At 37.7% G+C, this 15547-nt stretch overlaps 1 protein-coding gene across 1 annotated transcript; it reads right to left on the bottom strand.

The window, feature by feature from the left end:
- Positions 1 to 2261: 2261 nt before the first annotated feature.
- Positions 2262 to 14898, bottom strand: prokr1b (prokineticin receptor 1b). Its single transcript, XM_012854301.3, has 3 exons — positions 14544 to 14898; positions 13315 to 13980; positions 2262 to 4238 (listed from the first exon to the last, which is right to left on the bottom strand). The coding sequence occupies exons 2-3, from the start codon at positions 13779 to 13781 to the stop codon at positions 3533 to 3535; spliced, it is 1173 nt and encodes a 390-aa protein (XP_012709755.2). The 5' UTR covers positions 13782 to 13980; positions 14544 to 14898; the 3' UTR covers positions 2262 to 3532.
- Positions 14899 to 15547: the final 649 nt, after the last annotated feature.

Here is a 15547-nt window from a genome sequence, read left to right as displayed (position 1 = left end):
CCTGTTTGGATTTTTTCCCCCTGTTTTTTGATTTTGTGATTAAAGAGCTTCTTTTAAAAGAAACCTCTGCTGGTCTGGCTGAATTCTGGGTCCTTTCCCTCTGATCATTACAGATACAGCTGACTAAAAATGTACCCTAGCATTAGCTTCTAGTCAACTAGTGACTACTGGAAGAGACAAAGGACTCTCTCTGCATCGAGTGAGGACAAAAACATCTTCAAAACAGTTTTTCCTATTTTCATTATAAAATCCAAACTGTAGCTTAATTGTAAGAGATGGCAGTCATGGGTAGAATCATCTCTGTCTTTCTGGGACAACCAGAATACATAGAATTTGTCAACAAAAGTGGCACCTAGCAAAACTTTATTGATTATTTCACTTTTGAAAATTGATGATGGTAATCATTAAAACCAGTTACTGTTTCATCGCTACTGGTTAGTCTTCAAAGTCAAGCCTTCTCGTACAGGTGATAAGATTATTTTATATCAGTTATTCCCTCAGTGTACCATTGATACATACCAAACAGGATTTTATCATTCCTCGATGATCCCTACTACTCTTCTGCTGCCAGATACATTTAGTTTGCAGTATATATTAAATCGTGGGACCCTGGGGTGGCATTCCAGAAGTACTCCAACATATAAATTCAAACAAGAACTTTAGTTCTTACGGAGGGTTATCTCTTTACCAGTTTAAATCCATACAAAAATGTTGGTATAATGAAAGAGCATAATTTGCAAGGCCTACTCATGACTTCTGAATGATAGAAAATATGTTATAACTCATCATTAAATGTCATTAGATCCCTTGAATAGTAATGTTACATGCCCAGTGGAGGATGCTTGTGACTAATAAAATATACCCATTGTGTGCTCAGAAGGAAATATAAAGTCACAACGTTGCTGCTTTAATTTAGAAACAGACAGGGGAAAAATGGAAGATTCATGAGCAGACTTTCTAATAAATTTTTAACAATGAGATATAATGGGGCAATGAATGTCACTGCATTATACTGTATATGTCCAGAAGAAAAGACAGACTTTAAATCAGAATTTAAGATTCTTTTCCCTCTCAGTCTGCAGGTGTTCTTGTCCTTTTAAATGCTTCTTGCAGCATCCACCCTTCATTTTAAATGTAGACACAGACAATTAAAAAAAAAGTTTATTTAGAAGAGTGCAAAGAATCAATGTTTTTATATTTGCTTGTTTTTTTTAAGGTTTTTGTGCTTTCACAGTAGTAGGGACAAGACCTAAGCCTTGTTCAGTATTTATTATGGCATTGTTTAAATTAGGACTAGTCTTTCACAATCTTCAGGTGTTTCTTTTTTGATTTTCTTTTGTGTTTGTATTTTGACAATTCCTTTGCTGTTATGTTCCACTGAATAGTCATTTCATCCTGGAGAGACTCATACAGACAAAAGGGGCAATCAGAGAGATTTATTGACATGAATCCAAAAAGTCTTCTCCCAGAATCAGTACCTTTCTTCTTATCTTTCTGCATATGGACACCTCTTTCTCCTCTCCCTTGCTGACCAACAATAGCCCATTTTCCATCGGTACCTTGTCGGTCACCAACACCAATGGAGATCATTGTTAACCCAGCCCCAGATCCGGTATGGAGATCATATTCTTGACTTGCATGCTAAATTTGGCAAAAGGTTTTATGCCAAGGTGTCCTTTCTAACGCAACCTTATGTATTTATTCAGGCCTGGGAGCAGCACAAATAAGAGACAGAATACTATGGCTCCTTTGAAGCTGTATTTTGTGGTGCCTTTGATGCTGCATATCAGGGAAATTACATACAAGCACAAAACAACTCAACTAACTAAAAGAACAATTTGGTTCCAGTGTTTCAATATTTATTACCACAAAATCCACAGAGAAATATTTACAAAGAATACATGTAATACATTAACAACAAAGAATCAGGAAAAAGTATTTAGTTTTCACTATACTGAGAAAATATTAGAAAGTTTAATTTTTGGTTTACCAGTTAGTATCAGCTGGACGATGTTTAAAGGTGCCATGACATCACTGTATAAACCATTTCATGTTTTTGATATCGCTGCATGTATAACTTCTCCAAAGAATTTCATTTAAAAAATAATGTCATGTTGTTTTTTCAGGCTAAGTGTCCCTCCCCAGTAAAAGGGTTGGTTACGGCAATGATTTGCAGAGCTACCAAGTTGACTTCACTCTGATTGGCTACAACCATATCTGGAAAACAGGCCAAGGTACAAAAGTTTTTTTTTTTTTTAATCTTTTTTTTTTTTTTAAAGCACAACTTAAATTCCTCCTCAGGAAACAGTCTTCAGTAAAGTCCCCATAAATGAACTTCGGCCACTCTTCTGTGATTCTCTCATCCTTCAGAAGTAAGTGAACCACTTATTCCTGAAGGATTTTAGACAACCCTCGGACATATCTGCTCCACTTTTTAGTAAGTTAGTTTGAGGTGGAATATTGGGATTTTTGTACAGCTTCTACGGTGACTGCCTCCTGTTACAGCCGATACAGGCAGACTGAACTGGGGCTGCCGTCTGCTTGCTCATCAGCCTTCCTCCTTTCAGGTAGAGCAGTCAGACATGCTAGCGTGACTCACAGCCGGTGCATCAGCTGGGGGGAGGAGGGGATAGGGTTAAACGGAAAGGGAAGGGTGTTTGCTGTGTTCTGATTTGAGAATATTAATTATGTAGAAAGACAACCCATGTAGAAAGATAAGCCATTTTCTGAGCAAAGCAACAAAGCTTACCACCCCTGAACAGATCCTTTGGTCTTCAGTTTTGTTGTCATGGTCCCTTTAAAACAAGCTATACAAAACTATTTTTATGTAAAACCTGATCTAATTATACATCACTATGAACAAAGCAAGTATAAGTAATACAAAGATTAAGAATATGGAACCATCAATACGCAGTCAATAATCAGGTGTGTCATTGAAAATGATTATAAAGATACAGCAATATTTTTCAGTGCTAAATGTCTAGCCACTGCATGAATAAAATAAAAACAATTACATAGACATAAACAGACATTTTCTATGGAACAATATATTGGCAAAAATCATTCCCAAAGATCTGGGCTGCGTCTTGGTATCCTTGTCTTGTAATTACCTGAAGCCTTTTCACACCACAGTCTACATTACAATACTCCACATACTTTGTACACCACATCTTGGTCAGTGTAGTGTCTGCTGCACACACACAGGACTTGTAATAATATGTTTTCCTTTTCTATAGTTATTGTTCCCTATTCAGATACTGGCTGACCACTCAAAGCACTTTGACACAAGATACACACAACATAGATTTTCTTTTCCAGAGACATGTTGTGAGGCAAGAAAATATTAATTGACAGATGGTCATTTTTTAAGTCACAGCTGATATAACTGACTGTTTCAAAGTTTCTTCTTCTCCACAAGAACTTAACTTTTTCTGAAATATGAGGAACAAACTCAGTGTCAAAATAATGACGAAAGGAAACTGGATAAAAGCAGCTGAAATCTCAATGACAGTTTTACCAACATTTATTCTCATCACCTTAGGTGAATGCATTCAATCTCTTCAGTTACTGGCATGGAGGAAGTTCTTATATCCATTTCATCAACACTCTTGTTAGGGACATACGTTGACCTCCAGCGCAACAGGACAATTTTCTTTAGATACTTGACAGTGTTATTCTTGACACTGACAAAACAGAAGGTATTTATCATACTGTTGCTCATGGCAATGCACTCAATAATGTAAAACGCTACCAATGAGTTTTTCTGGCGAGAGATTAGTGTTGGATGAAAGTCTCGTAGAATGGTGTAGCCATAGTATGGGGCCCAGCACAAGATGTACGCAGTCAAAATTCCAATGAGGACCATCACAGTTTTGCGACGGCAACGCAACCTCTTCCGTATCTGCTCGGTCTGAAAGCCTGGGACATTTTTGAACCACAGTTCACGGGAAATGCAGGCATAACACACTGACATGACGATGACAGGGCTTACAAACTCCACAGCAAAAACAAACAGGAAGTAGGATCGATAGTAGGCCTGCTGGTCTACTGGCCATATCTGGGCACAAAAGACTTTGTGAGTGGTTGAGGAGGTGCCACCATGAGGGTACTTGGTTTCAGAAGCAAAATAGGCGGAGGGAATTGATATCAGAATGGGAACTATCCAGACTCCTGTTAATAGGCAGTAGGCTGTCTGATACTTCATACGAGGTCTCAGAGGATGTACTATTGCCATGTACCTATAAGAACAGAGACATAGCATTGTATCATTGACAAGACAGGAAATTAATCTTTGACAATCAACAGGTATTGGAGCCCTAATGTTCGGTTGGCCCCAAAGATATGTAGTGCCATGAAAAATATGTGGCCCTTACAGATTTTGTAGTTTTTTTGTTTTTTGTTTTTTTAAAGAGAAATGTTGAATTTTCTTTCACAAAATCTGGTTATATTTGAAGAAGTAATTTTCCACTTTGTTAAATTATGAATTAACTATGATTTGCATTTTCTTCAGTTCAGTTTAGTTTTACTAGCCACATCCATGCTTCATCTTTACTAAGCAACTTATCTCTCAGATGCAAATAATTTAAAGAACAGAACAGACACAACGTCTAACTCGCCAAGAAAGAGTTACAAAGCCATTTATAGGAGTTCAATAGTCCACAGTATGAGGCATTACACATAAATAGAGAAAACATGGACCAGTGATGAACCTCTCTTGGAGTGGCTGGAACACCAAACGAACTCCATAAGCACATTTAAAAGTCTTCCAGAAGGTTACAAAAGAATCCATGACACAATCTACGGTAATGCACTGAAGGTCTGAGGCACTATTTTGCCTTAGTTGATCTCAGTTTTAACGATTCAACAACAAGAAAGAGACTGGGCAGAATAATATACAAAGGTGAGTTCTAAGGCAAGAATAGCTGCTGGCCAAAAAGACTCACCTCAGGCCCACCTCACTTTTACTCAATGAAACCTAACACTTTTAGGAAAATACTCCATGGTCTAACAATACAAAAGCCAAAGATGGTCATTACATCTAATGTACTAAGAAAACATTTCAGAAAAGAAACGTGTAACTACAGTCAAACACGTGGTAGTGTGTTGATAGTCTGGGGCTGGTTTGCTGCTTCAGGATAGGGATCCTGGAAATTTTATACCCTACCACAATTTTTTATAAAAAAAGAATGCCTGGTCATTGGCAAATCATTTTCTGTACAAGGTGGGTTTTATAGCTTTTTTTCTCAAGATTTTGTAGTTTTTTAATGGCTATCGTTCACACTGAAATTTGTTTTATCAGTCAAAACACTTTAGTGCAACGAAAAAGCCAAAAGAGATTAAATCTGTAAGGGTGTTGATACTTTCCAAGGCACTGTGTGTATTCAATTCTGACTATTTGGGTGTGAACATGAACAGTCAGAATTAAATACAGAAATAATAGTCAGCATTTACAGAAGGGTAACTTTATGGACATTTATTTAGAAAAAATCATCTATCATGATGGATGTGTACACAATAACATTAAATAGTAGTAAAATATTGCATGGAATGATTCTTTCTAGCTCTGTATTGTGTGGTGGGAGTTTCGACGTGGACTTAATGCTCACAGTTGTTATATCTTATCAGCCTGATATCTGTCTAAGAAAACTGACATGACAAGAATGAGCTGAGAAACTGGATAAACATCTTAGTACAATGTGCGGTTTGAATCACTCATCAATGATAGTGTTTTTTTATATGATTGAATACTTTAACTGTTCTCTTTTTTATTAACACTAAACTTTAGAATGCTGTAGAGTTCCTAATAAATTACATATTGATTTATGGATATATGCCACATTCAGATACAGAGTACAGATAATTAAATGAATTCTCATCTGCTTGCATGACAACAAGCATTGGGATTCTCCACATCAAGCTGCACTCAGTGAGCTGTTTCTTGTTCAGTAATTTTAAGTAATGACTTTGACAGGCTTAACGCCAATTATCCGGCTTTGCTGTTACGTTTTAGACACATTAAAAGTTAATCCCCAATATGAACAATCCCCAATCCCTGACAAACTTCTTTTTTTGTGCATGCATTACTTTTGCATTGTCTATTCACTTGTTTTCTCTGGTAAAAGAGGTGAATTTTATCCACTAGTATACATAAACCTTTTATCATAGGGCATGCACCTTTAATTTTACATGTATGTCTAAGTGTAGTTATGATATTCATTGTTACATTGTCTATGATTCATGAATAGATTTTACAAAATGAATGAAAATTCCAGTTATTTTTGTTTTATAAGATATTTGTCTATATACAGTGACTTGCAAATGTATGGATACCCTTTGAAACCTGTCACATTCACGCGTTCAAGCTCAAACTTTACTCTACAGTGTTGGTATTTTATGTAACTGACCAAATCAACGTAATGCAGTTTACTAAGTGGAATTAAGGAACACTTTTTTTTTTAAGGATAAAAAATCTGTGAAGTGTGCTGTGCCTATGTGTTCAGTACTTCACAATTACTACTTTCTGTTGCTCATTCAAATAAACTCCCAACAATGTACATTGAAGATTACATATATATGTCATGATCTGGGGTCTCATTTATGAAACTTTGTGTAGAATCCATGCTAAAAGGGTACGTACACCAAGAAAATGGCATACACTAAAACAAATTCTGATTTATAAAACCATGCGCACACACAATTTTCCTGCATAGACCACAGCTGTACCTGAATAGCCACATTCCCCTATAGGTTATAGCCGAATGCAATGCTCGGAGTCTAAAGCGGCATATTGGCCATTCATCATCGGCCAGGAAATATTTGATCCGCGTTTCCTTGTAATTCTCCTATCTGCAAGGTCTTTCAGCATTACCAATGAATCCACTGTGCAGCCATTATGCACAAGTGTATTTGACTGTTTAAAGCAATTAAAATAATTGCACCACACTGTGTCACTACTATTTGTTAATCTGTGGAACACATCACCCTGGTGATCATAGGGGAGAGGAATGAGATGTTAGAAAACCCAAATGAAATGTGCGGACTTTTATTTAAGTTTTAAGATGGATTATGGGATTTTTTTTTTTATGTTATTGAAAGGTCCTTTTGTATAGTTATCTATCACCAGCGCAAGCAAGTTTAACACATGGGATATTGGTGAGGCCTGGGTCAGAGTTGCCATGAGGACCACACATATTACCATCAAGTATTTTTATTATTTATATTCCGACGTTTGCGGGGAAAGTGACGTATGCATGTTTCAGGATTTTGTGCGTACGCACGCTTTATAAATGAGACCACTGGTCTGTTTGCTATATGCATCCTGCTGCACCTTCCCTGCCCTGTTGAACTGCACCTACGAGCCCGCCTCTCTGCTCCTCTGCAATTAAGCCCATTACTCACATCTGTTTTCTTGTCCTTGACAGCAGGCAGGTGTCTTATTATTTAAAGCTTTTTGTCAGCAGAAGTCCAGTAGAAGCTTTTTTTTTCATGCCTGATTGTGACTGCAAGGAATTCAGACCAAAGCATTGCAGTTCCACTTTATATAGACCACAATTGAAAGATTTCAATGTGAAAGAGGAAGAAATAAAAAGCATGAAATTCCCCTTTAAAACAGATTATTTTTGCAATAGTTAGAAAGAACAATGTGTGTAAAATTACAGAATACTCATTTATTTTGGAATGATTGCATTATACTTAAGCACCCAATAACTTGTATTTAAACATTTAAAACAAGATTCTTCCATCAGTTAAACTATATGATATTGAGGCATCTTGATGAAATGTATTAATGTCTAAAGCTATTGAAAGCATATCTGTCTTTTCCACTGTGAGTTGTTGACATGTTCTCTGATTTAACCTGACCATGTCTTCTGCAGCTGTGGTCTGTCATATCTAAAGGCACTTTGGACTCTCAAATCACAAAATATTTTAGGGAATTGAACGAATTTCCTGTTACTCTCTTTTTGATGACCTTCAGGTCTTGTTTGTATTCTTTTTTGGCTAGATGGCTTTTTGTCTTTATTCAGTATAGTTTTGTTTCTTTTCCATTCCATTCTCTCTTAAAAAAGGGATGTTTTAATCCAAGTCTTGTACATCTTTCTTTTTTTGTATGTTCTTACCACTGACTAAACTAATAAATTGCAAACATTCTTTTTAGCAATTTGGGGCATAGGGTGCCACATTTATAATTAATATACAAATCTCTTTTTTAATTAGTCCTGAAAAGACTTTGCAGATAGATAGATAGATAGATAGATAGATAGATAGATAGATAGATAGATAGATAGATAGATAGATAGATAGATAGATAGATAGATAGATAGATAGAAACAATATTTAATTCGGTCACTGCAAAGGTGTTTACTTTGTTCAAATAGTCATTAGGTATTTATATTTAATCTATTCGAATGAGTACCAGCACCAAATGAAAATACAAATATGCACTCACAGGCAACTTTATTAAGTACACATTGCTAGTCTGACCCTCTTTTGCCTTCAACTTAACTTCAGTTCAAGTTCATTTGTGCCCCAAACATAGGTCATTGTGGGATTTATCCGACCAACTGTCAGAAAGATTTTTAGGCCAATGATATGCAATGATTTGTTGTTAAACAACAGTAGTGGCACAAGGTGTAGCACATGTGCTTTAAGGTTGGATGTGTTGAGCATTGTGGGATAACATTCTGCATATCTTGGTATTATTGACTGGATATTCAAGCACTTTTCTTTAATCTTGAACCAGTCAGCTGATTCTCCTCTGAATTTAACAACACATTTACATTCTTAAATTGGACTTTTTTTTTTCTCTTCAAACCCATGAAAAATGTCTACATCTCATTTCTTCCACATTCTGATTCTTAGCTTGAACTTAAGTATGTTGTCTTTATCGTGTCTAAGTCTCCCAATGTATTGAATCGCTGCAGTGTGATTGGGTGATTTCTGATTTGACATAAATAAGTGATTGAACATGTTTACCTGGCAACTGGTCATGAGTGTGGATACTCGTTTGTGTTTGATTATAATGGGAACAATTTCCTGTTGCTGTTTCAGGGTTATTGAATTATGAAAAAAAAAAACAATGCACATGCTCACACATCTTTTCAAGGATAGGTTTAAGTTTGAATGGAGGTGAATCTTTCACTTTGATATGACATACATCAAGTTAAATCAAACTAGTATAAATATCCCATGCATTATGGTGCCCATTTTTACAGTGTGTTTACTGATAGTCCTGGAGAAAAATAACCTTTCTGAAAAGATTTACATTTTACAGAACCAGATCTCATTCACTTGAATGCATTTACAAATCAGGATAAATATGTACATTACCCAGGAGCATCCGAGTTCAATGACATACCCTATGTGGCATACTGTTAGAAAAGTATACTATTTAAAAATAGGCAAATTCCCACTAGACTTGTTTTGCTGTCAAACTAACTAAAAAGTGTGTAACTGCTGTCAACACATTATTATTTCTGCTGTTGTTTTGTTTTAGAAATAACATGAGCATCCAAGGGAGATTAAACTTTGGTTGTGGCTCTAGTGGCTCACTTTTTCAGAAAGTAGGCTGACAGGAAGGGGGGTGGAAGAGGGGGAGAGACATGCGGCAATGGACCGCGGGTCGGATTTGAACCCGGGTCGACCGTATATGGGTCGCGCTACCTGCTGCGCCACCAGCGCGCCAGATTAGATTAAAATTTTAATGTTTTATTACCCTATTTAATCATTTTGTTCAGCACGGTCATTGCCTGCTGTTTTGAAAGTGCTTTTTAAATAGAGTTGGCTTAGCCTGTCAATTTACCTATTTAATGGCAACAGTATTAAATAAGTACATAAAGCACGTGGCGGTGGCACAGGTGCAGAGAAATGCAATCCATGTAAAGAGGCCTCGCGGTTGTCAAAGGATCGAAACCTGGCCTGGAGACCCTTGCCACATGCCGTTCCTCTTCTCTCTTCACCAATTTCCTGTGTAGCAACTGTCAAATAAAGGCCACTACGGCCACAGAAGAAAATAGGTTCATTAAAGTATAATGCTGTCTTTTTTTAACACTATTGGGTGAAAACTTTTAAATGGCTCTGGAGTGGTTTGAATAGGACTCCACACCTGCCAAGATATCCACTCGTAGCAGGTTTACTTATAAACTAATTTAATTTGTCTGTTAATTTTCTAATCAGATACATGGCTTTGCTAAGAATGCTTAAGCCTTAATGCCTGAAATGAGATTCAAATACTGGAAACGGACCTCCTCAAAGCCAAAATATCTAAGTAAGGAAACATTTTAAAGGCCTTGTTTGGCTGCATCCATCCATTTTCTAACACGTCTGTCCCTTAAGGGGTCGCGAGGGGTTGCTGGTGCCTATCTTCAGCTGTGAAAGGGCGAGAAGCGGGGTACACCCTGGACAGTTCGCCAGTCTATCGCAGGGCAACACAGAGACAGACAGGACAAACAACCATTCTCACACACACTCACATCTAAGGAGAATTCAAAGAGGCCAATTAACTTAACAGTCATGCTTTTATGGAGCCAGAGTACCCTGAGAGAACTCACTCATGGGAGAGCATGCAATCTCCATACAGAAAGACCACAGGAAAGGGTAGGACCTGAACCCAAGACCTTCTTGCTGCATGGCAACAGCGCTACCCACTGTGCTGGCTGCATATAGCTCAAGCAAATGTGACATGAATGCACATCATGTTGTTCAGTTCTCTCTAAAATCAAAAGAAGCACATATTTCACAGTAATAAGAATGACAAGGGCAAAAGGACAAATAAGTAGTCTAAGGAAAGCTGCATTACTAAGGCTTGAAGCTCATTCTAGCTTGTTTGAAGTATATATATGTCATATTCTAGGTTCTTCAAAGTAGCCATCTTTTCCTTTGATTACTGCTTCGCACACTCTTGGCATTCTCTTGATTAGCTTCAAGAGGTAGTCACCTGAAATGGTTTTCCAACAGTCTTTAAGGAGTTCCCACAGTTGCTTAGCACTTGTTGGCCCTTTTGCCTTCACTCTGCGGTCCAGCTCACCCCAAACCATCTCGATTGGGTTCAGGTCCGGTGATTGTGGCCAGGTCATCTGGCACAGCACCCTATCACTCTCCTTCTTGGTCAAATAGCCCTTACACAGCCTGGAGGTGTGTTTGGGGTCATTGTCCTGTTGAAAAATAAATGATGGTCTAACTAAACGCAAACCGGATGGAATAGCATGCTGCTGCAAGATGCTGTGGTAGCCATGCTGGTTCAGTATACCTTTAATTTTGAAGAAATCCCCAACAGTGTCACCAGCAAAGCACCCCTACACCATCACAACTCCTCCTCCATGCTTCACGGTGGGAACCAGGCATGTAGAGTCCATCCGTTCACCTTTCCTGCATCGCACAAAGACACAATATTTGGAACCAAGGATCTCAAATTTGAACTCATCAGACCAAAGCACAGATTTCCACTGGTCTAATGTCCATTCCTTGTGTTCTTTAGCCCAAGCAGGTCTCTTCTGCTTGTTGCCTGTCCTTAGCAGTGGTTTCCTAGCAGTTATTTTAACACGAAGGCCTGATTCACACAGGCTCCTCTTAACAGTTCTTCTAGAGATGTGTCTGCTGCTACAACTCTGTGTGGCATTGACTTGCTCTCTAATCTGAGGTGCTGTTAACCTGCGATTTCTGAGGCTGGTGACTCAGATGAACTTATCCTCCGCAGCAGAGGTGACTCCTGGCCTTCCTTTCCTGGGGCGGTCCTCATGTGAGCCAGTTTCTTTGTAGCGCTTGATGGTTTTTGTGACTGCACTTGGGGACACTTTCAAAGTTTTCGCAATTTTTCGTACTGACTGACCTTCATTTCTTAAAGTAATGATGGTCAGTCGTTTTTCTTTACTTAGCTGCTTTTTTCTTGCCATAATACAAATTCTAACAGTCTATTCAGTTGGACTATCAGCTGTGTGTCCACCTGACGTCTGCACAACACAACTGATGGTCCCTACCCCATTTATAAGGCAAGAAATCCCACTTATTAAACCTGACGGGGGACACCTGTGAAGTGAAAACCATTTCAAGTGACTACCTCTTGAAGCTCATCAAGATAATGCCAAGAGTGTGCGAAGCAGTAATCAAAGCAAAAGGTGGCTACTTAGAACTTAGAATATAAGACATATTTTCAGTTGTTTCACACTTTTTTGTTAAGTATATAATTCCACATGTGTTAATTCATAGTTTTGATGCCTTCAGTGTGAATCTAGAATTTACATAGTCATGAAAATAAAGAAAACTCTTTGAATGAGAAGGTGTGTCCAAACTTTTAGGTCTATACTGTATATACTGGTATATTAAGCCAATCTGACTGAGTTTAAGCTATTGTACAGAAAGGAATGGGCAAAGCAAAATAAAAATAAAAAATCAGTCACTAGATTTGCAAAGCTTCCTGGTGTAATTTCAGAAAAAAAGGTTTGTATACAAAGTTCTGAATAAAGGAGATTGTTGGAAGCAAGATGAGCAATAAGTAGAAATGCAGAGCACACTTTGGATTTCTTGAACTTCTAAAATGTATGTATAATTCTTCTTTTACTTCTGTTGGTCTATCACATAACATCCCAATTAGACAGACAGACAGAGAAAAAGATGGATTCTTAATTTTCTCTCTATAATAACTCCTGGTAAGGTTATTCAAGTTTGAATGGATACATTTTGGATTCTACTTTGCTTGCCTCCCTGGTTGAACCCTTAGGGATACTCATTCAGTGCTTGATTAAAATGTTGGCAGCCCAGTTTCTGACAGAATGGAACTTTTTCTTATTTTTTCACTTATTATTAATTTTTGTGAGAATCTGTTTTTTCTTCTCTATGCTTTAATTTGCTTTTATAAAATCAATAACGTATTAATCAACCTTAATGATTTTTTTTTTAAAACAATGCAGACTGCTGAAAAAGCATGGCATCAAACATACAATCGCTGTTAGCAGATAAATTCATAGTTTGAAAATGTTCTTGAAAATCCAGCAGCCAAACCAGTCATACGCTTTACTGTCATCCAAGAAATATATTGAACAAAACTTTTGTTTCTCTGTTTCCCTTTTCAGTTAAAGCTGCAGGGAATTTGAAAAATGTTTGTGTGTCTTTCATGAATGAGAGCACGATGTTAGAAAAAACACTGTTGGGAAGTGATATCGATCCAGCGCTCAGCAGACAATGCTGGGATTTATTTTTATTTTTTCATTTTTTTATAGAAGCAGTTGTATATTGAACACATGCAGACTGTCAGGGGAAATATTTTCCCATGGGCCCTGTAAACAAGCACATACACTCTGAACATTTAAAACGTCCTCATACCTGTCGACTGCAATGGCCAGCAACGCGTTTGTGGACACATAAAGTGACACAGTACGGAGATAGTTCACAGAGGCGCACAGAACCAGTCCATGATCCCAGGAAAGTTGTTTTACCACGTAGTAGTCCACCAGGAAGGGACAGCAAACCACTGCCACAATAAAGTCTGAGATGGCCAGATTAGCAATGAGCAAATTGGTGAGATTGCGCAGCTTTTTGTAGCGCATCAGGGTTGCAATGAATATAAAGTTCCCGAGCCCACACACAAGCATGATGCACACGAGGACAATCCCAATGACAATGGTGGCAACAAAGAAGGCCTGACCCTGGGTTGTGTTGGGAATCTCATCAGGAGGGACACCATAGTCCAGGTAATAGCTGTCTGTGTACTGATCCAAGTGGCCATCCAGGTGACCGTCATGCATTTCCGCAGAAGCTGCTATCAAGTGGCTGATATTTGAGTCCCCCATCTCTTGCAACACCCTCTTATTTTGTTGAAAATGAAAGCAGATTTAATCCAACAAGTTATGTTGCACTTGGTGGTATATGCTTCCAGTTCCCTTCTTTCAAATAATTTGCACGTGTGAAAAATGAAAATCCTGAAAATCAGAATCTGAATGAAAATCTTGAAAAGCTGAATCTTCCTTAAAAACAGAGACACATCGCCACCTGGAACAGAGAGGCACCATCTTAGTCATACATAATCAGGTATTAGAGCAGAAAAGTCATTATGGTTTTTCCTGATGAAGCATAATTGATGGTGGAGGGGTTAGATATTTCACAGACTGTATTTTTTGCTTAATTCATTGTGTTTTTTACAGCACGCCAGTGGCTCAGATACATAAGACAGTGAAGTCAGTGCATGAGAAGTACCACTTCACCTCATGATGAAAAACCTCTTCAGTTTTTGACATAAAATAGGAAGGAATAAAACGTATTTGCTTCAATACCGCAACAAAATCTGACTGCTGGCTCAGATCCAACCTGAGACACAGAGGGACGCCCAAATAGACCTAATGGCTTGGCTGATAGAATGTAATAAAGTAAGAATAATAACTATAACCATGCCTTACAGCTTAACAAATAAATACCTTGCATGAAAAATGCTTTTTTTTTTTTTTTTTTTTTTTTTTAAGACTCAGTAGACTGTAAACGTAAAGGATATACAGCTCTATCTAACAGTTGTTTTATAAGTGTGCATAAGGAATAATTTGAGTTATTTAATGACCTACCTGCAAACGTTGGAAAGGAGTTTAACGCTTTTCTTTTCGGTCCGGTAAAACAAAGATAGCGTGTCAGTTAAAAAGCCCGAAAATCCTTAGCAAACGAGCAAGTGAACGAGTGGAGACGCGCAGTCCCTCCATCAGCCTGATGCACAAAGCCCGCATCTGCTGTCAGAGCGCTCCACTCCGCGCCTCTGCTACGCTGTTTCTTCTTCTTCTTTTTTTTTTTTTCCAAGGGAAAAGTTGCGTTTGCTTCTTCTCCGCCTAAAGTCATACATAAGATGAAGAGAGCGGCTGCCGACACCGCAAAGCGTCATTTAAGAGATGTCAAGAAGAGCGGTGCACACACGCAAGGCATCGCTGAAAGTTCACTTTGATCCTTACTCGCAGCCCAATGGCAAATTGTTTTTTTATAGAATGATACATTCGCGGAAGACGCAGCGAAATAACTCGTTAATATATGCTGTAACTGTTTTTTTCCTAATACATCAGCTTTATTTACACTGCGATTTATATCCTAGGTATGGAAAAAAAACAGCTTTTGGTTAAATATCAGGATATTTGACGACAGATTTTCCAATCCGAGACAATTATTTAAATTGGCATTTTCACTTAATTATCTGGGACGTCTTAAAATATGTTTTTTCACTCAGCAACCAAGGAAAAGGTGCAGATTTTGTTTTTTATAAGGGGCATTTATAAGTGTTTTATTAAAAATCATCCTTTTACGTCGAAGGTGCTCTGAAGTATTATTATTATTATTTTGTTTATAGTTTCATGCCTACTTTTGATCAGAATGCCTAATTTTAGCGCCTGTATCTTGATCTGGTGGGTTTTAAAGGGGCCTAGTTACATATTTTGACCATAAAAAGAAAACATACAAAAATAAAAAAAAAAACATGTATTCATCTTCAAATAAAAGACTATATGTCAAGTTTTCGTCCTATAATAGTGTTTACTCAGCCCTTTTTGAGCCTGAAAATAACTTGGCCCCGGGCACAATCACAACACAT

The sequence above is a fragment of the Fundulus heteroclitus genome, chromosome 22, assembly GCF_011125445.2.
Source record: "Fundulus heteroclitus isolate FHET01 chromosome 22, MU-UCD_Fhet_4.1, whole genome shotgun sequence".
In the NCBI taxonomy this organism is placed as follows: domain Eukaryota; kingdom Metazoa; phylum Chordata; class Actinopteri; order Cyprinodontiformes; family Fundulidae; genus Fundulus; species Fundulus heteroclitus.
The sequence above is the reverse complement of the archived record's forward strand: the minus strand, read 5'-3'. Positions and strand labels throughout refer to the sequence as shown.